General features: G+C 48.3%; 2 protein-coding genes across 3 annotated transcripts in view; one reads left to right on the top strand and one right to left on the bottom strand.

Moving 5' to 3' along the window:
* The window catches only part of ADORA2B (adenosine A2b receptor), a 21,864-nt gene extending 9,574 nt beyond the window's left edge, over window positions 1-12,290 (top strand). Inside the window, exon 2 of the mRNA XM_068529889.1 lies at window positions 9,792-12,290. Coding sequence (XP_068385990.1) covers window positions 9,792-10,455 — 664 coding nt within the window. The 3' untranslated portion in view covers window positions 10,456-12,290. The remainder of the gene's footprint in view (window positions 1-9,791) is intronic.
* ZSWIM7 (zinc finger SWIM-type containing 7) lies at window positions 12,135-24,448 on the bottom strand. Of its 2 annotated transcripts, none has more exons than XM_068529890.1 (5): window positions 24,319-24,448; window positions 22,052-22,073; window positions 19,005-19,107; window positions 14,176-14,280; window positions 12,135-12,823 (listed from the first exon to the last, which is right to left on the bottom strand). In XM_068529890.1, the coding sequence occupies exons 1-5, from the start codon at window positions 24,428-24,430 to the stop codon at window positions 12,704-12,706; spliced, it is 462 nt and encodes a 153-aa protein (XP_068385991.1). In that variant the 5' UTR covers window positions 24,431-24,448; the 3' UTR covers window positions 12,135-12,703. The 2 variants fall into 2 exon arrangements, with proteins under 2 accessions (XP_068385991.1, XP_068385992.1); XM_068529891.1 differs by having other exon boundaries at window positions 24,334-24,448.

Raw genomic sequence — 24,448 nt, 5'->3', positions numbered from 1 at the left:
TAAACGTCCTCAAACTGCTCTCTCCTCTCTCAGCCCCACTGGCTTTGCTTTTGGCCGGTCTGCTCCCGCCCTGCCCCCCACAAGGCTCCCCAGAGCCGCTTTCTGTCCCACATCTTGATTAACAGTGCTGATTTTGACACCACCGAGGCCAGCGCCGAAGCTGCCTTTTTTTTTTTTATAATGTAGAGTCTCAAGCGCTAGCGAAAGGCATCACAGACCAGGTGCTGTTGGCTGCACGTCTTCAGCCCACCTGCAGCCAGGTCTCTTTGGTCCCCCCTCTGCTTCCTCCCTGTTCCCAGCGCCAGCCCTGCATCCTTGCTGCCCCTCCAGCCCTCTTCGCACCTGGCGGCTGCTCCTTCCTTGACCTGACGCTCCCGCGCCTGGGGACAGGGCCGGCCTCTCCCCGGCTCTGGTCCTTTCTCCCGCCTCCCCCGCCCCCCCTCTCCCCTTTGTGTCTCTGCTTTGCTTCCCAGGACCCCCTCGATTCCCTGGCTGAGGTCAGGCCTTGGCACGTGCCATTCTCCCTGCTTGGGATGTTCTGCACCTGCCGACTCTTGCCGATTTTCACGACACTCTCTCTGGGAGGCACCCTGGATTCCCTTGCAGCTCTCTGCATACTTGTGGGTATTTTCCAGTTTATTTGTCATTGGTTTAAGGTTGCCTTTCCTTCTTCTTTATAAGCAGGGCTCACGCTGCTCCCTCAGCATCTCCAGTAGGCGGGTCCAGTTACTAGCGTGTGACGGACGTGCCTAGGGGTTGTCAGTGTGTGTGCACATGTGTGCACACATGTGTGCTGGGGGGACCTGCCCTGATAGGGATGGACCAGCTTGTTGTTGAGACACGACAAGCCCGTGGAGGGTGTCCTCAGGGTAAAGCCGGGGAGAGTGGAAGACTGAGAAGGAGAGGGAGGGGGAAAGACATACTGGCATCACCTAGAGGGGTAAATAGCTTCTAAGTTTGGCGTTTTCAGAAGTCATGAGAAACGTAGTTTTTTAATACATACACAAGCACACACGTACTGCATTCATTTTGTACTTTTTAAAAAGTCCCTGCTATTAAAAGATATATTTGTATATATGTTTCTATATCTGTGTGTGTATATATATATATATATATATATATATATATATATATATATATAGTTATACACACACACATTTGTATCCATTTGACTAATCTAATGTGGTCTGTGGTTTCAGAAAGAATGAGTCATTCTGAACTAGTGAGTTTTTTTTCACAACTTCTAAGTTGCAAAACTAAGACAAATTCCCACATTGTTCGTATTTTGCTACATTCGCTTTCTCTCTCTCTCTCTCACACGCACACACACACACACACACACACACTTATACTCAGGAGCTTTAACATTGACATGGTACAGTCTACAGTCAGATGTCCCCATTATCCCGATCATGTTCTTTACAGTTTTTTAAAAATTCAGATTCCAATAAAAGGTCACACGTACATTTAATATGTTCCTTTGGTTTTCTTTAATCTGGAAGCATTCCTCAGTCTTTTTTTCCCCCCCCCTCTCTTTCAAGGCAATACCTTATTTTGAGTTTGGTTGTTTCCTTATGATTAGATTCTCAAGTTGAACATTTTTGGTGGGAATACCATCTACCTGATGGTGTGTCCTTTTCAGCCCATCACATGGGACGGCACATGGAGTCAGTCTGTCCCACTGCTGTTGTGTTAAATCTCATCACTGCTAGGGTTCATCACTGTAAAGGTGTGTTTTCCCCGTTGATGATTCTTGCTTGGATCAGTTATTACCATGTCAAATAGTAATTTTATTTTTTCTCATTCCTTCCGCTGTATCAATTGGCCTTCTTCTGTAGAGAAGAGGTTTACTTTTCTCTGCTCTTCCTTAACTTATTTTTTTTACATACCAGTGGACTTAAGGAATTTTATTTGCATTTAATGTGTTACAATCCATACCTGTTATTCACTTTGATGCCCAAGTTTGGTGAATGAGAACCTGTTCAAGCTGACTTCTGTTTGAGCATTCCATCACGTTTTTGAGCACTTCTTACTTTCTGGCACAGAAAGGTTTTTCAGGCTCCATTGTATTTTCTGGCTTTGGAATCAGCCATTTCTCCAAGGAGCCCTTTTTTCTTTCAGTGGAGAATGGTATTTAGAAACCAAGATTCGGCAGGAGCGCTCATGGCTGCTGGAGTGTCATTTCTTCTAGGCCCTCGTGATGAACACAGCTAGGAGAGCTTTGTTTTGTTTTGTTAAATAACGACTTGGAAGAACTCTTGCTTGCAGTAGAATGCCATCTCACTAACGAGTAGGGATGACTGAGTTAAGCAGGTCATCACTTGGCGACTGTCATCATAATAACTGGTTCAGGGAAGAACAGTCAATAGGTGATAAAACTCACTGGTGAAAGTTTGATGAGGGCCAAGATGTTTACAAAATCTCAAAGTCTGTGCACCACAAGGTACAGCTGATCACAGAGGGATGGGCAGTTCCAGTGGAGAAGCCTGTGGACGTCCCCATGAGCAGTTATCTTCAGAGTTACCATCGCCAGTAGCGGGATGCCGTGTCAGCCGATGCCGCGTGTCCCCTGACGTCTAACCGGTTGTTAGTGTGCGTGGTGTCTGACGCTTTTGACAATTAGCGGTGTATCTGAAGCACAGTGTGTTTCAGCCCCAGCCATGGGAGGAGGGTACCTTTGCGGGGAGAGAAGATGACAAGGTATCCTCTTTCTTCTCTGGTCTGGGTTCAGGCAGTGGGCTTTTCTCTCGGCGGTTCTTATTTCACGTCAAGGAGACCAGAGTCTGGAGCCCAGCGACCCTGGGCTGTCCCCAGGTCCCACCCGATATAGGAGACCAAAATAGCAGCCTCGCCAAGAACCAGCCTCAAAGGCGAGCTCTGGGGGACCTGGTCCTGGCCACTACCCTCCATCTCTGTAGGCCACTCTGGACGGCCTCCTCTGGCCGTGCTGACCGGGTGTGGACAGCTGCCCACGTTCTTTCCTGCACTCTTCATCTGATGCTCCCGGGTGACCGTGAAGGACAGGTGGCATCTCTTCCACCCGCCTGCACCTTGGCAGTGGCTCGGCTCAGGCCCCCACCGGGACTCAGGCATGTCTGAACTTGGTGGAGGGGATGGGGCACCCTCGGGAGCCAGAGTGGCTGAGGGTCCTGGCCTCCTGGGAGGAACTCAGCCTGAAGGGCAGCTCCGGCGGCCAGAGCTTGTCATCCGGCAGGTGGGCAGGCGCTGTCCTGGCCTCCGGCGGCCCTGCAGGCTCCAGCCGTGACCGTCTCAGGCCGTGGAGACGAGGCGGCTGGCCCTCAAGACATTTATTTACCGTAGACGGTAGACGGGAGACCCTCCTCCCACCCCTAGACCTGAACTTCACGTAAACAGAACCAAACAGGTCTTTTTGTGTAAAAATTGTTTTATTTGTTCCTTACATGTTTGCGAGAGTTCCTCAGTGAAGTCACGTGGGTCTTCGGCTTTCTTTGCGGGAAGGTTTATGGATCCTGGGTCTTGAATGGGCGCAGTGCAGAATTGCTACTGCTTCTGTCCGTGACAACATCTGAAACCCCCGTTACCTTGGTGGGAAGCAACTCTTCAGCCTCAGAAGGTCCCTCTTGTGAGCTACAAGCTGGAGCTCCGGACACGTCCACGCGCCCCGCGGCTTGTTTGTCTAGAGCTACCGGGTGGGTGTTAGGCGGGTGCGTGTGCCGAGGAACCAGAGCTCTGTTCCTTTCTTACAAAGTCAGGCTGGCGTCGGGGCTTCGCTCGCCAGGCCCGGTGCGAGGCGTTCTGGATGCGAGCGTGAGTGAGGGGGAGTCCCTGCCTTTGAGGAAGTCTCGGCTCCGCGGGAGGGGACAGCCCTGCAGCCCCCGGGGAGGCTCTCGCGAGGGGCCCTGGGGACGCGGGGCTCCTCGGGAGCCCAGGGCTGCGCTTCGGGGGAACTTCTGACCTGTGAACGGGACGCACGCGCCGGGTGAACGGGGCAAGGTGTTGGGATGGCGCGGGCACTGTCTGGGTTCATCTGTGCTTCTGCCCGGCCGCGGGGAGCAGGAATAGTGGCGTTCGCCTGGCCAGCGTCAGCGGGGGAAGGAAGAGCCCTCGGTGTGAGTGCTGTGCAGCCCAGGGCGGCTCCCAGGACGGGCGAGGGAAGCGGGGCCCGGGCCTCCTGCGTGGGCACCCGCTGCCCGCAGCCCTCGCAGCGCGCGGCCGCAGCGCCTCGTCTGGCTGCGTTGCCTCGGCACCCGTCGGCCTTGCTCTAGCTGCACTTTTGCAGGATTTCCGTTAGACTTTCTGGGGACTTTTTTAATACTCACCGCGGCAGCCTCTCCTCCCCGCGGACCTGCCTGCTGGGGGTCCAAGTTATTTTGTTAGTGCTGTAGTTATAACGCTTGGTAGGTGTTGAGTGGTCCGTCCTCACCCCATTTTCACGCAAGTCCCCTTATTGTTCGTGTGCGATTTTAGAGAATATGACGTTTTCTGAGAATGTGTATGTTGCTTTGGAGCAGAAGTGTTTCTATTACAGAGAAATGAAACTTGGGAGCGAAACAGAACATAAAGAAAAAAGTCCCTAAGGGAACAATCAGCAATTTTAAGAAGCAGAACAGAACTCGGGGTGTATTTACTTAGTGATCTGCGTTTATAAAGTGCTTTGCACACACGATGTCTGTGTTCAAAGGCCCCGCAGGGGCGGGTTCTGCAGCCACCACTGTCCCTGTTTTTCTGAGAGCAGAGCTCAGGCTCTCCCCAGCCCCTGCCTGGACTCAGTGTCACTGCCAGGGTAGCTGCCCTTGGGGATCTGCTGCACTCAGAATACCCGGAGCGCTGGGAATTCTCATTTCCGAGGCTGAGCGGGCGGCCTGGTCTGAGCCGAGGGCTACAGAGCCAGAGGAGGGGGGACCCTGGCCCAGAAATAGGCCAGCGCTTGTTAAGCAGCGCTTGGCAAGCCCTCTGTCATGATGTGAGCCCGGGCGTCCACACTGCTTCCTTTTGTTGCGACTGTCTCTGGATCCGGCTCCTTAGCTAATGAGCCTCTTGCATGGAGAGTGGGTGGGTCCAGCACAGCAAGGGGCACAGCCCCTTCCCAGAGGGTGGACTCTCCCAGGACACCCCTTTTGTGTGGGCTGGAATCGTTCCTGCTTGCTTGGAGTAATAATGCCGCCTACATTTCCTCTGTTCATCGCCTTCCATTTACTCCTCCTGCACTCGGGGCGGATGTAGGAAAGGACACGTTCCCACCGTTCAGGAACGATGTGGGGGGCACGCACAGACACACACACACACACACACACACACACACACACGAGGATGCTCTGAGAGGCCCTGGTGCATGGGGAGCAAAGGAGCGAGGGGCGGGCAGGGTGGGAGCCGGGCGCTCAGGGAGAGGACAGAGGCCCGGCCGGAAGTGGGAGACGAGAGGGTATGGGGGAGGAGAGCGGAGCCCACCACCCCCCGTGAGATGCCAGAGACCCCGGGGGTCGTGCCCCCAGCCTCCCGCCCGGCGCGGGGACACCGGCCTGCTCTCCCCGGCATCCCTGGCCGTCTCCCACCCGTGCCCGGGTCCAGGCAGCGTCTCACGGACACGTACTGTTCTGCCATCGTGGGGCTGCAGCTCCGGTGCTAAAAGCGCATCTGCCTTTGGAGCCCACGTCCTCCTGTGGGTCTGGCTGTGTCCGCCAACAGAAGCGTCTCGCTGCCGCCTTTTAAGGACTGCCTGCCGAGCGGGCAGCAGAGGCCTCTGCCGCTTCCCAGGTGGCCGGCCACGGAGTTGGGGGCGGAGGATCCCTGGAACGGCTGGCAGCTTTGGCCAGGGCAAAGGGCAGCAGAGCCGGGGCTGGGGGATCGGGCAGCTGGGAGCTGTGAGAAGAACCACGGGGTCCTGGGCAGGAAAGTGACTGCTTTGGGCAAAACCGGAATCAGATCGGGTCGGAGGGTTTGTGTCCTGACTGCAGTTCAGGGGCAGCAGGCCAGTCATTTAACCGTGGGCGCCTCAGCCCGCACACCTGTAGCTGGCGATAGTGCTCTGACCTCACGAGACGGGGGATGCGCGGGCCTGGTGCCTGCAGAGCCGCGCTCAGGCGGGGCGGCCACGTGTCTGATATGCCCTGTGCAGCTGGGGGTGGGGGAGTGTGTAGGCACGTGTCTCCCGCAGCCCCCAGCGTGTCGTGGGGCCGTGTGGTTCAGAGCTGCTAGGACGGGGGCGTCTGTGAGCCCTGTCTTTGCTGTCGTCCTGCTCCACGCCAGCACCTTCTCTTGAGTTAACCACGGAAGTAGTTTCCTAACTGCTCTGCTTTCCTTCTGGCTGCCCGAAAACTCAGTCTCCACAGTGAGCTTTACACAGCTGAAACCAGTGCCGTCCCCCCAGTGTGCCTCGAGAGCCCCACGGCATCCCGCGGCGCTGGGGTATCTGAGTATCAAGCTCCAGCCCCTTCCCCCGGCCTGGGGACGGGCCCGCCTCACCCCTCTGCTTCTCTAGGAAGGTGAAACCCTTTCCTGTCTGGAAGCCGTGCACATTCTGTTCTCTCTGCTTAGAACGCCTTCTCCCCGCTTTCCAGAGCCTCCATGCCCCCTCCACCTTCGGCTCTGCTGCCTAAGAGGCTTCCCTGACACCCTGTGTCCAAGCTCTTCCTGGTTTTCTCTAATCTGCACCCTGTTCCTTTTGGTTTGGCCAAACTCCTTCTGACCTGTGATTGTACCTTTTGAGTGTTTACCTGTTTATTTTCTGTCTCTTCTGTTAGCTTCACAACCCACGAGGGCTGTGATTCTGTTTCCAGTGCCAGCGGAGTGTGTGGTACAAAGGAAGAACTCTGAATAAAATAATGAACCAGTAGGGGAGAAAGGCCCTGGTGCAGGGGGTCACGGAGAAGGCTGGGACCAGCTGCTCCCCGAATGAAATCAGCTGCTATTCCTCATCGAAGACGATTTAGCATAAAAGTAGTTTTTCATATGTGCAGGATCCAGCAGTTTTGAGAAGTTCAGATGTGGGTGGATTCTGGTTGTTTTGAACTCTGCCAGGAAGCCACCCCCTGGGACCCCTCTGTGTACAGAGGACTCCGTGTCTAATATTGCTTAGGAAAAAGTCACGTAAAAGAAGCAGCATAGGGACTTCCCTGGTGGTCCAGCAGTTAGGACTCCGTGCTCCCAATGCAGGGGGGCCCAGGTTCGATCTCCGGTCAGGGAACTAGATCCCGCGTGCCGCAACTAAAAGATCCTGCATGCCTCAACGAAGATCCCGTGTGCTGCAACTAAGACCCGGCACAGCCAAATAAATAAATAAGTAAATAAATAAATATTAAAAAAAAAAAAAGGCAGTATAACGTGGTGTAAGGAACAGAGGCCTGAAAGTCCTGACTTATTGGTATTTGGTTCTTGTATTGCCTTTGTTACTTAAAGACTTTGTATGTCTGGTTCCTCATTTGTAAAATAGAGAAGTTGGACTAGAAAAGATGAAAGTCCCTTCCAGTTTGTATGAGCATGCTTTTGGCTACAGGTAACAGTGACTTAAGCAATCAAGACCATCAGTTATCTCTTGAACTACAATATGGAGCCATGATGGTTCTAGGGTTGGTGTAGTGGTTCAAAGACACCATCAAGGACCTGGACTCTTTCTTTCCTTCTGCTTCGCCATTCGCTTTGTTTTCAGGCTCATGCCTCATGGTCACAAGATGGCTGCTGCAGCTCTAGGCATCACAGCCTCCCATAAGAGCATCAAAAGCAGAAAGGGATGAGTATGGGGAGGAGCTCTCCTTGTGGGTCTCTCTCCTTTTATCAAGTAAAACTTTTCCTGGAAGTACCCTAGCAGACTTCCTTTAGTCACATTGGCCAGAACCACATCCCTTATCCATCCCAGACCATGACTGACAAGAGAATATGCTAATCCCAGATCTTACTCATCCCCCGGGGCTGGTCTGTGTTCAGCTGTACACAGCTCAGTGCAGTTGAGTCTCGTGAACAGTGGAGGCATGGCTGCCTCGTGGGCCTGAAGTTTTGTGACTCTTAAGTGCTTGGCCTTCAGGAGGCGGTGGCCTTGTTACCCTGCAGGGACTGATTGCATTCTTCACGTCTCTGGCAAGGCAATGGCCAGGAATAACATTTTTATAAGGAATGGCTTTACATTCCTGCATGAGGGAAGCAGAAAGGATTTGGAAATAGATGGATTTATTGGCCCAGAAAAGTTCAGCGAGCAGCTGCACCCAGCAGGTCCTCTGTGGTCAAGACCCCACAACTGAGCTGCCCTCATAGGGAGCAGAGAAGGTGAGGGGTCACTGTCAACATGGGGCAAGACCTCAGTTAACTGCCCCGCAGACTGGACCAGTTCCGCTGCCTGGCCAGGCCACAGCATCACGCATTCCCAATAAGCAGAATCCCGTTTTAAAGCTGTCTGGTAACAAGCCAGGAATGCGTTTGTAATGGCCACCTTACTAAGAACCTCCTATGTGCCAGGCACTATGCTAGCTCCTGGGGACACCGAATCAAAGGGACAAGGTCCAAGTCCTTAAAAGGTTGAACACCGGTAAGAGATAAACAAGCTCTATGACAGGTGTGTGTCTGGGGCCAGAGAGTGGGAGAGGCCACCTTTGCCTGTGAAGTGAGCAGGAAAGGAGGTGACCTTTGAGACAGGAGCGCGGCCGGGCCAGGACGCAGCAGCTGTCGGGAGCAGCAGGCAGGGGCACTTGGGGCTGCGGCCTGAGGGCTCCGTGGTCCACGCTGAGAAGTGTGAGCTTAATCCTGCAGGCGAAGGAGATCAGACGCTTCCCACAGACGAGTCTTAAGATAATGTGTATCCAGTTATTTCCCAGTTTTCTTCCCAGAGGTTAAGTAAAGATTTTATTTCATTTTTTTCAATACGTTATGTTAAATACGTATTATGGACCAGTTATGAATAGCAGAGTTTATACCTTTGCTATAAACCATATATGGACTGCCTTGTAGCAAAAAGTCCAGAATGTGTATTATGATTTCTAGATTTTAAATAAGATTTAATGGTCTAAAAATTACTAAAAAGATTTGATATCTGCTAAGTTCTTTCCTAATTTTTATCAGCTTCGCCGCTAGCCGAGACAGCCAGGGACGCTGCTAGAACTCTCGTTCTCCAGCATCTTACCGGGGAATTCAGGGGGATGACTCTTCCTAGGGTGTTGGTGGGAGACGGACCAGAAGGCTTCTCGCCCAGAGTCACCAGGTGAGGCTGCCTGACTCCAGGGGCCTCCGGTCCTCACTTGTCGGGCGTTTGTTCAAGGGCATCTTATCAATGAAGCCTCCCTGCCTGACCTCTTTAACACTAGTCCCTGCCACAGCTCACCTTCCTCACTCTGCTTTTTCTTTTTTCACACTACACGTCTCCTTCTAACATACCGTATAATTTACTAACCTATGCTTGTTGTTTATTATGATCTGTCTCCCCTGCTAGAACGTAAGTCCCTGAGAAGCAGGGGTCTTGTGGGTTCCGTTCCCTGGTGTATCTCGACCCCCTACAACTGTGTCTCATAGGAGACCTAGACCCAAGGTCAGTATCTGGGTGATTAGAAAGCAGCCTTTAAGAATTCTCCACTTGTTCTCCTTGACCATGATTTGTCATTAGACAGAGGTGAGTTATTAAGAATGAAAATCTTATTGAGCTTGTTAGAGCAAAGCTGTTTATACCTGTTTGCAAGCTGTTAGTGTTGAGGGTAAAAGGCCACGGTGCCCTCTGAGGCTGAACGGTAGAGGCTGTTAGGGGTAAAGGAACAAAAAGCAGAGGTGGGGTCCTGGACTTTGGTGGCAGAGCGCTGTAAGCTGACGGTAACAGCTGATGTTCTTTTCAACAGGTATAAGAGTTTGGTCACCGGGGCCCGAGCAAGAGGAGTCATTGCTGTCCTCTGGGTCCTTGCCTTTGGCATCGGCCTGACCCCGTTCCTGGGGTGGAACAGTAAAGACAGTGCCACCAATTGCACGGAGCCCTGGGATGGGACCACAAACGCAAGCTGCTGCCTTGTGAAGTGTCTTTTTGAGAACGTGGTCCCCATGAGCTACATGGTGTACTTCAATTTCTTTGGGTGCGTCCTGCCCCCGCTGCTCATAATGCTGGTCATCTACGTCAAGATCTTCCTGGTGGCCTGCAGGCAGCTCCAGCGCATGGAGCTCATGGACCACTCGAGGACCGTCCTCCAGCGGGAGATCCACGCGGCCAAGTCCCTGGCCGTGATTGTTGGGATCTTTGCTCTGTGCTGGCTGCCGGTACACGCCATCAACTGTGCCACGCTCTTTCAGCCAGCCTGGGCCAAGGAGAAGCCCAAGTGGGCCATGAACACGGCCATCCTCCTGTCGCACGCCAACTCGGTCGTCAATCCCATTGTCTACGCCTACCGGAACCGAGACTTCCGCTACGCTTTCCACCAAATCATCTCCAGGTATGTTCTCTGCCGGACGGACGTCTGCAAGAGTGGGGATGGGCAGGCAGGGGCGCAGCCTGCTCTCCAGGTGGGCCTGTGACCGAGGCTCTGGCCTCCTTGAGGAGAAGGCACAAGTTCAGTAACAAAGGGACAGGGCACGGCTGGCGGAGTCTTGCTGGAAGGACAGCTGCACCTCGCAGGCCAGCAGGTCGCCTCTTCGGAGCGCTTCCCCGGGGGTACCATGTACCCAGTTAATATGCACACGTTACTAGTAGGTTCCGAGGGTCGACAAATGTGTTTATGGTTCTCTGGCTGCTCTTGTAGATGATGCTGACGACTTGAATGGATTGTAAAAGAAAGTTTTGTTTTTTTAAGAGTCTAACCTCTTTCATGGTAGAAAATGACTGAAACTATTTTACTGTGGAACACTGTGAACTATTACAATACAAATATTTTTTAACTTAGCAGGCAATGGAAAAAGTTGGACATACTAAAAATATATACTTGTTCTGAGGAAGGTGACCAGGAAAATTAAAAGTATAATTCTTCAATCAAGACACTGCCATATTAGGGAAATGATAGTCTCATAAGTTCTTAAGTAGAATATCATCAGATGACAGGTTTGATAACAATCTTTTCCATGTACAGCAAACCACCCTAAAGGAAGAAACTGGAGAAGTGGGATCCCTCTGCCACCAGATTCTGTGTCCCCCTTCCAGAGCTAGATAAGTGAATTTTACTTCTCTCCTAAGTTCAAGTTTGGCCAAGTTGCTGGAATCCAAAGTGAAAATTTTATGAAGGAAAGTTAGAGAATTGTGTTTATGTATGAGGTGAAATAAAAGTAAAACTTAAAAAAAGAAATATACAGTTTAGGGTGCTGCGCCGGCTTGCTGTGCAGAGCTCACCTACCTTCTGTTTTTATCCTGAAATAAGTCTATACCCGAGCCCAAGTTTGCCAAGTAGCACAGTCTTGATAGGCTTTATTCGCCACACCTCGACCTAAGAGAAGGCCCTGCCACCGCAGAGCCCTGTGCCATCTGGGGCCTTTCCCACAGTGATTCATTAGCGCTTCATATTTCGGGGCACAGGGCTGGGGGGTGTCCGAGGCTGCAAAACCATCTATTTCACCTGTCTGGTCGCTGACTCAGTTCCTTCCGCAGTAACCCTGCGAGGATGCTGCAGGCTCACGAACCCCTAGAGAGACAGGGAAAGCCTGTCCTTCTAGGACCCTGTTCCAGCTGTGGACAGCCTTCCCCGAGAGAAGTTCCTGTCCTGTGCCGAAATCTGTCTCGTGTTCCTTTTCATCCGTCATTGCTCCTTTGCTCTCTCTTGGGGTCCAGATGAGTCCCGTTTATCTCCCTCCCAACATCCTCCTGGGATCTCTCAGCCTTTTCTGGCTTGTTACAAAGCTCAGAAGTGCATGCAGAGCAAACCGGCACTTCCTTGTCCTAGGTACTACCTTTCTCACAATACAGCCTATTTAATCAGCTATTTTGGCCTCAACACCATAGATTCTGCAGCTCACTGAAACCAGAACCCCGATGTCTTTTTATCTTTGCTGCCATTTAGCCACATCTCCGCTCTAACCTTTTATTGCAGAAAAATTTTCTGGACCCAAGAAAAAGGACTGATGCTTATTTATCTAAACTTCAGCTTGCTGTTTCACCCACCGTTCCAACCTCTTAAAAATGACTAGTACTCAGGCTTCCCTGGTGGCGCAGTGGTTGAGAATCTGCCTGCCAATGCAGGGGACACGGGTTCGAGCCCTGGTCTGGGAAGATCCCACATGCCGCGGAGCAGCTGGGCCCGTGAGCCACAACTACTGAGCCTGCGCGTCTGGAGCCTGTGCCCCGCAACAAGAGAGGCCGCGACAGTGAGAGGCCCGCGCACCGCGATGAAGAGTGGCCCCCGCTCGCCGCAACTGGAGAAAGCCCTCGCACAGAAACGAAGACCCAACACAGCCAAAAATAAATAAATAAATAAAGTAGGTGACTTAAAAAAAAAAAAAAGTGATTTAAAAAAAAAAAAATGACTAGTACTCTTAGTCACTTAAGAATCTGACTGATTATGACCACGACATGATGTTAGGCTTTGGAGTCTAAAACGCTTGATTCCATCTGGAAATTTTCTACCCAAGGGGCTTGGAGGCTGGTTTAGACGTTTCACGAGGGCTTCAAACCATACACACGTCCTGGGCCCAACCCACAATGCCTCCTGCAGCCAGTGGGGACGGGACGGCGACAAGAAGCCTGGTTCACGTCCCCGCCGCGTGAGTCACGCGCGACAGGTTATGTGCGTCTCTGGACAGGATCCTACGTTGAAAGCCAGTAATGCTCCATCTGCGCCAGTTAGGACGCTTCTTGTGTCTTTTCCATCAATAATACATCAGTCAGTTGCTTGTCAGAGACACTCAGCTGCTGACAGGTCCTCATAACCTGACTAAGATAAACTGCCAAGAGGTGCTTGCACTGGAACGCAAAACACACAAACCAGTTAGAAACTGGAGGGGCCGGGCTAACCCAGACCTCTCACCACCATCCCATGCAGCAGGAAAGGAGTGGGGCACACAGACTGTGCACCTCTAACTCACTGCCTGAAAGTGCAGACAAAGATGAGACCTTCTAGGAGGCAGTGGGGACAGAGGAGGTTTTCCTTTGCCTGTTGTTTGGGGCAACAGTTTAGATCCAGCTGGTACAGGTAAAACCAAGGGAAAACCGAGACAGGCTCTTTATTTTTGTCCTAAATTATATTTCTTTCTTCCTCGCCTTCAGAAAGCTGTTAATAGCAATGGCTAACGTTCCTTGAGGTACTGTGCTAAGTGCTTCTTAAAGATTATCTCACTTAAGAGAGAATTATTTAATAATGAGATAATAAGATTATCTCATTTAACCCCCCAGGGGGACAGGTCTTATCCCCATCTTACACACACGCTCAGAGTCTACAGTGTAGTCCCTTCACCGCTATTAGACTTCCGGGGCACGGTGTCGGGGGCAGGGGCAGGGGTGGCAGGACCCTCACATATCTCGGCCTGTAACACCTCTGGGGAGAGGATCTGTGCTGGACCTTGTATCATAGCACACACAGCTCAGGTTACTGGAGGGCCTGCTTGAACCCTGTCATTTTACAGGTGAAATCAGCCGTGAATGTGGCTTCTTGTACAATGGGACATTCAACCTGCCACCCAGTTCCCGAGGTGTGTAATTAACAGTGTAAAAGAAAGGGGAAGAATTCAGTGGGTGCTATAATTTTCTTCCTCGGCAAGACTTAAAAAATAGCTACCTGCTCTTGGGTGGGTAGTGCTTTCTCCTGTAGAATCAGGAGTTTTGTGAGTATGTCTTGTTCCTGCTTGATGCCCTGGACTCTGTGAAATCAGCAGAGGCACCGATGTGCTCTCCTGCCCCCGTGGAAGTCAAGCATGGCCAAGTGCCAGGCTGTCTCACGGGGAGTGGGAAGAAACACCTCAAGGCTGGACATGGAGTTGGGGGTATGCAAAGTTGCCAACAGCCTATTTAGTTCATATTTTTATTGGGCCAACTAATTCCCCAGTTGCCAACTTTGGGGATTATCTGTCACCCTCCCCACAGCTTCATCTGTGACCTTTTAAATTAAAATGGGAAATTGGTGTAGTTCTAAAAATGACACTGCATTTTGGGAGGGTAAACCCAAAAGAGATGACTAACTGAAGTCAAGGACAAGAAACTACTATCTGTTTCAACATGTAGTAAAATCCCCATTTTGTGCAACTCTTAAACGATGCAGCGAGGGCTCACAATCTCTCTCCTAGCTCAGCTGCAGCTGGGGGGGCCCTTCCCATCCTCACCAGGAGGCTGTCACTCTTCCGCAGCACTGAGAAGGCAAATGCCGGACACGAACAGTAATGACAAGAGGCCAAACACACGTATGTTCTACCGGAACTTCCAAGTACCTAGAAAGGACAGGACAGATGGGATCAGACTTGGAAATGTGTGCTGGAAACCACCCCCTTCCCCTGAGTTCATCTGCCTGGTGTCTCAGAGCTGCTCTGCGCTGGGAAGAACCGCAGGAACATCTTCCGCAGAAGTGGAAACTCGACTTCCCTGCCTGCGGGACCTTCCCGCTGCCTTAGGGCTCTGCCCTTGAGGACTCCACAGGACAAAACAGAAGTGTTTTGGGTGGGTTAAACCATCCCTCTGGCTGGTGATTCAGAGGGCCCACTCCGTGGGTTGACGATAAAGAGGCAGAGGAGAAAGCCCCCCCATCTGCACTTCATCGTGGTGTTTCTCAACCTCTGGTGTTTCACAGCATGTGTGTAAACGTCTACAGCTTCCACCACACGTGTGAAGGGAGTCTGAAATGACAGGTGAAGGCTTAGCGGTGAGGCAGAAAGACAGGTCTTCAGAAGAAAACGGGCAAGGGCTTCTGAAAAGCATCTGAGAACAGGAGGAATGTAGAAAGCAAGAGAATCTTTTAACGCGGTGACTCAGCTGCTCGGGCGGCTGTCTCGCAGCGCGGCAAGCCCAGATCTGCCTGTTCCCCAGCAGGATGGAAGGAGCGCACAGATACGTGAGGGCTGGGAACACGCCCATCCAAGAGCAGACGGCCTGCTGTCAGTCAAGTGGTGAGGAGGAGCCGTCCAGGGAAATGACGCTGCATCTGGAGCGTGACCGGACAAACGGAGAAATCGCCTGCTTACGTCTCCACCACAAAGCAGCCAAAGACACAGCTGAGGGCTTCATTCCTACAGTTAAATCTGCAGGGCTTCCCTGATGGCACAGTGGTTAAGAATCCGCCTGCCAATGCCCGGGACACAGGTTCGAACCCTGGCCCGGGAAGATCCCACATGCCGCGGAGCAGCTAAGCCCGTGCGCCACAACTACTGAGCCTGCGCTCTAGAGCCCGCGGGCCACAACTACTGAGCCCGCATGCCACAACTACTGAAGCCCGTGCGCCTAGAGCCTGTGCTCCGCAACAAGAGAAGCCACCACAATGAGAAGCCCGCGCACCACGACGAAGAGTAGCCCCCGCTCGCCACAACTAGAGAAAGCCTGCGCGCAGCAATGAAGACCCAACGCAGCTAAAAATAAATAAATAAAATAAATAAATTTTAAAAAAACACTCTGCAAACTGCTGGCGAAAGGAGCGTCCCAGGCACGCGGCGCCACCCCGAGGGCTAGCTCACATGAACTGCCACTTAGGGATTGCCACAGGGCTCCCACGTTTTTGCAGGCTCTGAGGTGGCAATCTACATGAAAAGGCCAGGACTTAAAAAAACAACAAACGCCAGAGCTCCTCTTTCTCCTCACAAAGAATAAAGCAGCAGATGAGGCTTCAGCCGAGGAACAGCAGTGTTCAGGCACGTGCCGTGCCCGTTTGTCAAGTGTCCTGGCATTCACATGACGCAGCCGTGTCGCTACGGTTTCTTGACCAAGTCAGGAGAATTCCTTGGGGGCTGCAAGATTACCAGAAATGGCCCATGACTGGGTAAGAAGTTGCCTACTGTTCCCATTAAAAATTTCAGCCCCAGTTACAAATCAGGTGTGAAGAAAATCACATGTTACTTATTTCCAGTCCTGAGGCGCTGACGTGTTTTCGGTGGTGGACGCTGGGGATGAGCGCAGGAACCTCCCCAGTGTCTGGAAAACATAGGCTGAAGGGAGAGCATTAAAGCAGATTGTTTCCCACTGAGTCCTGCAAGAAAACCCATCAACATCCAGCAGTGACACCAACAATTCTTGGGTCTCCAAACTGTCACCAATGAATAAAAAACTTCAGATTTTTTCTTCTCTCTGGATTTACATTTAACTAGGCATAAGCCTCTGGAATTCTACACTGACAAGTTCCTTCTTACGGTGGGTCCCCAGCCCATCAGAATACTCTCTGGATGAAGCTGAGTGCCTGGTAACTCAGGAACGGGGAGAGGTGCCCTTGCTGATCCTTTCAAAGGCTGGCTAGGACTCAAAACCTTCAGCCGCCCGAGACAGTGAATACTGTAAACGAACAGTCAATTCTGAGTTTGCTTCCTCTTTATCTAGCAGTGGACAACTAAGGAACCCAATAATCAGGCAGAGATCTGAGTTAGATAGGTTTAGAACTAGAAATTGCCCTCAGGGCCCATCTGATTCACTTCCTTCACCCTTCAGTGGAAAAACCGCCTCCTCTTACGGGAATTGCTCCCAGTTTACCCACTCAGAGCCTGGAATGTTTATCCCCAGAAGGAGAGAGCTTTTAAAAAAAGAAATGCAGGCTTTAGAGGATACTCAAACCCAGGCTGGACTTGCGTGCACCTTGCCTGGAGGAAGTCTGCTAGGTTTCAGCAAGGTTCTAAGGTGACTGACCCACCTGGATGGTCATCCACTCACAAGGACGGTTTCACTTTATGGCTGCTCCAAGCCTCTTAGCATCCATCACAGTGGTGAACTGTGTTATTTACTGTTGCCCGAGTTCGGTGCCTCTCTCGGAAAGCGGATTATACGTTCCTGCCCTATTAGATACGGGCTGACTGTGTGACCTGCCTTAGCCAGTAAAATGTGAGTAGCCAAGCAGAAACATTAAAAATGGGTGCATACTATGTCCTCTTTTCTTTCTGCTGTGAGATCCGCAATGTTCCAGACAGGGGCTGCCCCATCGACTGGGACCCTGAGTGAAGACGTTTTGGAGCAGAGCTGCAATTGACTCTTAATAGAGATGTATAGTGAGTGAGATATAAACTTTGTTTTGAAATTTGGGGGTCATTGTTACCACAGCCTAACTTAGCACCTCCTGACTGACGCACCCCCGTTCCTGGGTGGACCAAAGTTTATCAGAAAGCAACTCAGGTGACAACGTAAGTGTGACTTTAGGGTAATTTCCACTACACCTGGAGGAAGTGAGAGTATTAGAAGGTTGCCCTATGGAACGATAACTAGCAAGGTCGAGAGGCAATGTCTGACCCAACTTCTATCATCTCACAGGACCTCTGAATTAAGCCAACTTCTTTCTGTGTTACTGTATACAATGCAACCATTGAGGTTAATTTGAGGGTGTCTATAAGACTTCTACAGCCTCATTTAATTCAAAGTCCAAGCTGACAGCCACAATTCTAAGAAGTTAGCATTTTTATGACGAATAAAGCAACATGATATAATACAGAATGGGAATGACGAAAATTGAACAAGTCACAGTGATCCTGGGAGGAACAAAAAAGTCAACAATAACTGAAATATTTCAGAGTGTTTGAGATTTTAACGAACAATGAGATCCCAGAACTAGAGAACAGTTAGGACTCTGCTTTCGCAGGTCAGGGGTTCTGCTGACGTTGGAACCAGGACAAAAAATCTGAAACTAAAAGACATGGGAAAACTCAGAGGCCCTCCCCGTTGAGGGCATTTTAGCTACATAAAAACCCAAAATAAATACTCTAGAAAGAAGACGGAAACGCTTCCTCAGGTACAAACAACGTCACTTAAGAGTGCCGATTATTAATCTATGAAGTTCACCACGAGAAAATTCTAATCAGCAGCCTCTTTTAAGTAAATACAACCCGAAGTTTTAACTGCAGCCTTCAGCACTGATCACCTCGGCTTACTTCATGCAGAAATGCAGGAGGACGTGCCGGGTTGGCTGCACTACCCTACCGTGTGGAACAGCAAGTAAGTTCACTAGGCAGAGCCACCCATGTACCCAGGAGGCCTTGCCCAGTCACTCACTCACTAAAAAGGAATCAACACGGTCTTAACTCTGAGAAGGTCATCATAAATAAACCAGAATCCAAACACTGAAAAATCCCTTCCTTCCTGGTCTTCAGCAAGGCCTGGATTAAATACAAGAGCTGACAGCTTCTTTTTCACGCCTTCCAAGCCAGACACAAAATTTTGGAGACCACTGCTGATGTTTTAATTTCATTCACAAGATTCCCTTCGCTCAATCCCAGCGGCAGGTACCACTGTCTAATGTAGCTAAACTGGGGGTGGGGAGTGTGGCCCACTGCTGATGGAGGGACAGGCAGTGCAGGACGGCCGTTACACATCCCCGCTGCCAGAGGTGACTGTTCATTTTCTGCATCTCAGTCTTCGGCACAGTGAATGCCTTTCTGGGCTTTTGGTGAGAATTATCAATACATGAAAGTAATCCGGAGTCTGATAAGAGTCTGATCTGTTACTTTACAAATCTACCTACCTTAAGCTCCAGTGGGCAAAACTAAGGTCCAAGTAAACTGCCTGAATTCAGCACAGTTTGGCCTTCATGAATACTTCTTGACAACAATTTTGACAGATCATTTCTATGAGATGAATCTGGACATGTGGAAGGACCTCAAAATACATTTTGGTTTTTGCTCGTAAGCAAGAGATAATGTAACAAGGTGACGGTGTCGGCGCTTTTTGGAGCGTGGCGGGTGGGAAAGTACCTCTAGTATCAAACGACAGGAAGGCAGAAGTTGACTGTGCTCCGTTGGACCTGAGAAAAGAGCCTCTCTGCGTCATTGCTGGTTCTACACATCGCTACCAGGTAGAGCTAACAGGTCACGTGTATCTCATTTTAACTACTCATACTCTAATTTTACTAGGTTGGGTCAAATGCTTTTCAAAAGCCCAGGAAATACTCAGAGCTGTTCACCAGCTTTCACAGAGATTCATGAAAACAGTTTGTCCTAAGGGGATCCTGTTGAGATAATCCCCACCTCTAGGTCTCTACCTGGTAAACACGCCTCCCACTGGGTGATGAAAGTAAGGTGACGGACTGGCGATCAACGAGGTCCAAGGCCTGGACAGCTGATGAGCCAAAGACAAACTTCAGCCTGGGGAGCAGAGAAGCTTCAGATTAGACGGCTGGACTCAAGCCACCTCTGCGACTTGACCTGAAGGGTCACCATCGGCAGTTTTTAAAAATCCAGTTCATTTTAATTTGGAAGAAATTTAAAAAGGTGATAATACAGCAAAACCCCATGTAATCAACCCCCCAGAATAAATGTTAACATGTTGTTTGGGTAAAGAAGTCCTCTTTATACCTCACAGTCCTTCCTGTTCGTCCCAACTTCCTTCATCCCCGAGGCAACCACATGCATTTGATGGTTTCCTTCCTATTAATGTTTTTACATTTTATAATAATAGTACATATGCGTGTGTGTGTACCTATATATACACACATACATACATACATACATACATATGGTATCGTTTTTAAGTTTTAAAACATAAAAGGTATATGGTAGGCTTTTTTGGCAACTTTTTTTCCCCACTAAGTGTACTTCTGAGAATGATGCATGTGTATATGATGCATTTGTGTATATATATATATATTTTTTTTTTTTTTAAACTTTTGAAGAATATTCTATTGTATGTACATAATACATTTTATGTTTTAAATACTCTATTTTTTTAAAAGTACTCTATTGATGGACACTCTGAATGTTTCCATTTGACACTATTATAAATAATACTCAGTTACCCCGTACATGCCCCTTGGTGCACATATATGAGAGTCCTTCCTGGTTATGTAAGTGAAAGCGGAACTGCTGGGTCTTAGGATATGTGCAATTTTCAGTTTTAATGGGCGCTGCCAACAGCTTCCCACCGCGGAAACAGTGCTCCCCCCAGCGCCATATGAGAGTTCTATTTCCTCCTCATCCTCACCAACACCTGTATTATCAGGCCTTTTCATGTTTGACCATCTGATGGGTGTTAAATTTGTTCTTTTTGGATCAGTAATAAAGGCTATCCAGCTGTTAAATGATGTACCAGAAAAAATGTGATATGTGGGAAAATTCTTACAATATGTTAGGTGAGAAAGGTCGGGCACCATATTTTATATCTAGAAACTCTCCATCATGTTAAAAAATTTTTTCTTAAGAAAATCTACACTTACCTCAAAATAAAACATTACACTGAAAAAAAAAAAAAGGCAATAAACCAAATTGTAACAGTGATTATCACTGGCTGGTATGATTATTGATGCTTTTGACGTTTTATTTTCCAAGGACTTTATTTATTTATTTATTTTCAAGTTTGGGTTATTTTTATAAACCGGAAGATAAAATGGCTGGGTTGAACTAAAACTAAAAAGTTAATGTTTTAAAGAACCCATATGATTTGACACAAAATAAGAAGACAGCACTACTAAGGGCTTTAAAATTAAAACGTTCAACTTCTTCATTTTCTAACAAAGTAGTCTCTGTTACTATAACAAACCGTTAGAATGGGAAAAGTGTTTAAAATTAAACATAGGATGATTGTCTATGGGCAAAGAAAACTAAAGACATAAAATCTGGTAATAACTTTATCAATCAGAGATAATTCTAGTTAACTTTAAAAATGGATCTAATAAGAATTTTTTTAACCTGCCTTGTCTACTTTATAACATATGGTGAATATCTCAATGCACTTTTAACCACTTTTAATGGTTACAAAGAATTCCATTGTAAAGATCAATTACTTTTATTTTCCCCAAACTCTATTTTTTGGATAATTAGAGTTTATTAAATTTAATTTGAATAATTAGATTGTTTCAAGGTGTTTTTTCTTTTTGCTACCATAAACAATAGTGGATGAATGTGCTCACTGTAAAGTCTTTAAACATCCATGATTAATTCCCTGAGATACAGTCTTGTAAGTGAAATTTCTGGGTCAAAGAATATGTATATTTTAAAGCTCCTGTTCCCAGTTGCCAGTTTACCTTCCAAGTTACACTCCTACCATCAGGATATCAGTTATCCTTTTCTCCATGTTCTTGCCAACATCTGGAAGATTCTTACCAACATCTTTTCTGTGATACCCAGGTTTTATAGATGGGAAGTTATCTAATTATTTTAATTTGTATTTTTTGATCACTAGTAAAATTTACCTTTTTGTCATAGCTTTTCGTAACTTGAATTCTTTTATTATCTGCCTATTTTCTTTGTTTTAAATGTAGTAATTTTTTTAATAATTAAAATCTTTGTAAAAAATTTAAGAAATAGAGAAAAAGTTAAAGCCCTTTTCTAAACTGCACCTCCTTCCTCCCCCCTAAGATAACCTCTGGTATAAGTTGGTGTATATCCTTCAGGAGTTTTTAAATATAAGTGTTTATGTGCAGTTAAATGTTTAGTTATTCCTAGGTAGCTTTCACTTTTTTCTTGCTATTGAGAATGTAATTAATGTTTGAACTTTGTGTATGAAAGAAAATAATTATTAGTTTCTGTATTTAAAAAAAAATAACTTTATTCTCTTGGTGTTTAAAAAGTAGTTATGTCCCCTACAAATAATGACAATTGTCTCTCTTTGCAAACAGGCATACGGCTGACTCTTGAACAATACGGGGATTAGGGGCGCTGACCCCCTGAGCAGCTGAAAATCTGTGTATAACTTTAAGCTGTTCTCCATATCTATGGTTTAACCAGCCTCACATGGTACAGCACCGCAGTATGTATTTACTGAAAAAATCACAAGTGGACACACATAGTTCAAACTTGCGTTGTTCAAGGATCAAGTGTACTTCTCATTTTTTCATGTGTTCGTGTAACAGCTACAACTTTTAGAGCAATGTTAAAGTGGCAATTAGGACAATAAGGGAATGCCTTGTACTGTCAAATACAGTGTTGGTTATTCACTTGAGACAGATTTTTAATCATGTCAAGAAAATATTGTTCCTAGTTTAGTAAGAATATTTTTTAAAAATCAAGAGTTGATGCTGAAAGAATTTGGCCTTTAAAAAACACATTAATGATTAAAAAAAGAAAACCCAAATACAACAGGATATATACTTACGATAATAGATGCTCATCAGGAACTGTAAAACAGGAATGGAAAGAAAGTTCATTGTGTTAAACCAGTGACCACAGACAAAAACATCTTAAAAAGACTATAAACAGGGACTTCCCTGGTGGCACAGTGGTTAAGAATCTGCCTGCCAATGCAAGGGACATGGGTTCGAGCCCTGGTCCGGGAAGATCCCACATGCCGCGGAGCAACTCGACCCGCGAGCCACAATTACTGAGCCTGCGCGTCTGGAGCCTGTGCTCGGCAACGAGAGGCCGCGATAGTGAGAGGCCCGCGCACCGCGATGAAGAGTGGCCCCCGCTTGCCACAACTAGAGAAAGCCCTCGCACAGAAACGAAGACCCAACACAGCCATACATACATACATACATACATAAAAAGAACGTAAGCAGACAAGAATAGCATTAAAAAAAAAAAAAAAGACTATAGCCAAAAAGACTTTTGTGTAAGATGGTGAATTGAACATAGGCATCAAATTTTACTCCTTCCCAATATTCTGCTAAACAATAACAAAAGGATTTTTTAAAAAAGCATAAACTCCCCAGGATGAGGACAGGGAGAAACACAGCTGGAAAATAATTTACAAGACCTGAGAACACTGAATCCTGAGTGAGCAATGGGAGAGCCGAGTGTAAATCAGAGCCTGAGTTACCCTTCAGAATCTAGTACCCCCTCCTGCTAAAAAAAACCTCAGAAACTGGTGGCACCAGATGGCTCTGGAGTGGGAAGGAAGCAGGGGGCTAAAATAAGACTCTTTGAAGAAAGTTTAAGAAGCTAGAAGATAGAAGAATAATGCTTTCAGATGTCTGAAGAAATGGTATTTCCAACATATAATTCAATACCTAGCCAAACTATCAATTAAGTGTGAGGACAGGAAAAGAACTTTTTCAGGCATGTAAAGCCTCAAAAAGTACATCTCAAAAAAAAAAAAAAAAAAAAGTACATCTCGTGCTCTTCTTCAGGAAGGTACTAGAGTACGTGCTCTATAAAATAAGGTAGTAAACTGAGAAAAAGAAAATTGTAGGGTGAACTAAATATAAGGCTCAACTTAGGTAAAGGGAATTCCCCAGACAACCATGGTGAAGGGAGATCTCAGGAGACAGCCAGCCCATACGAGAGCACCCCTGAAGGCTCTAGGAGAGACTCCTGCAGGAACGTGAAACTGATAAAACATCTCATTCACCTGAACATCTTGAGTAGAGATTTAGAACACTGGTAAAAGAGTTTGAGGTTGAATTAGGGATACATAAAAAAGTAAACAAGCAAACGCAAGTATGACAGTTTTAATTTGAGAGAAAGCAGAAAGTTACAGGAAAGGAAACATAATCCTAGCTTCCTGCATGGCTCAGCTGTGACTCAATTTTACATCATCACACAAGTGTAAACTCAATATTGACCTAAAGAAATTATCGTTGAAGGGTGGGGGTCAGGAAGAGTGTATGACTATCTAGAACAAAGATTTTTAAATAGCAGAAGACGGTTTTGCTGAAAATAAACGTGAGTCAGTGGCAGTGGTCGCTCTGAGTCCTGAGCATCAGGGGCACCTGCAGGCCCCCTTCAAGACTCTCAGTGTACGGATTAATCCATTCAGACACAGAGCCCATATCGGGCAACCACTGTTTGAGCTGACAACAGACTGGCTTTCCCCCCACCCTTTCTGGGATCAGAATATGTTTGAATACCTGGCTGGCCTAATCTTTTATGCACATATACTGCTTTAGTTTTAACTGAAATGAGAAAAGTTGGCTTCCTTTTCTCAATTCTTTAAAAACAGTAACTCAAGATAAATCCTTTTCAAAGTTTGGTCCTTTTCCAAGAAAAGCCATCCAAGTGAACCAGCAGGGGCAGTTCTGAGGTCTAATCTATTTATTCAATGACCATTCGGACGCTGGTTGGGCAGTTCTCATGCGGATGCACTTCGATCAGGACCCTCTCAATACCGGTGTGTGCTGCGAACGCCCAGGGATGCGGGAGCCTGGTCACAGAGCATCCTCTGCTGCTCAAAGGAAAACAGGTACAGCCACAGCGTCCAGAACCGCCCCCCTCCCCCAACCCCAAGTCGCTGCGCCTGCAGCCGGGTTTGCGGCCCTGAAATATTCGCTCGTTGAACAGGGTGTAGGAGAGGATTCGTTTAGAGCGAACACAGATTTTGAGAAGGAAGGGCTACTGACGAGGTCAACAGAAACCTCCCTCGTAGGGGCCAGCAGCCCCGCCCCGGTACCCCGGGTTTCCGCCCCCGCCGGCGCCGCCGCATACGCCTCCAGCCCGTACTCGGCGCGCCGTCCCGCGCCGCCTCCGCCATCTCGCTCAGCAGCTCCTCCACCACTGCCGGCAGCGTGAGAGCCCGCGCCACCACCGCCATTGCCATGACCGGTCCCGCGCTAGC

This window comes from Eschrichtius robustus, chromosome 20 (assembly GCF_028021215.1).
Source record: "Eschrichtius robustus isolate mEscRob2 chromosome 20, mEscRob2.pri, whole genome shotgun sequence".
Lineage (NCBI taxonomy): Eukaryota > Metazoa > Chordata > Mammalia > Artiodactyla > Eschrichtiidae > Eschrichtius > Eschrichtius robustus.
The sequence above is the reverse complement of the archived record's forward strand: the minus strand, read 5'-3'. Positions and strand labels throughout refer to the sequence as shown.

Coding starts and splice junctions, on each gene's coding strand:
- ZSWIM7 (XM_068529890.1), bottom strand. CDS start 24,430: ATGGCAATGGCGGTGGTGGCGCGGGCTCTCACGCTGCCGGCAGTGGTG. Junction 19,108..22,051: donor CCTGATGAGCATCTATTATC/GTAAGTATATAT, acceptor TCTGCTCCCCAG/GCTGAAGTTTGTCTTTGGCT. Junction 12,824..14,175: donor GGAAGAGTGACAGCCTCCTG/GTGAGGATGGGA, acceptor TTTGCGTTCCAG/TGCAAGCACCTCTTGGCAGT.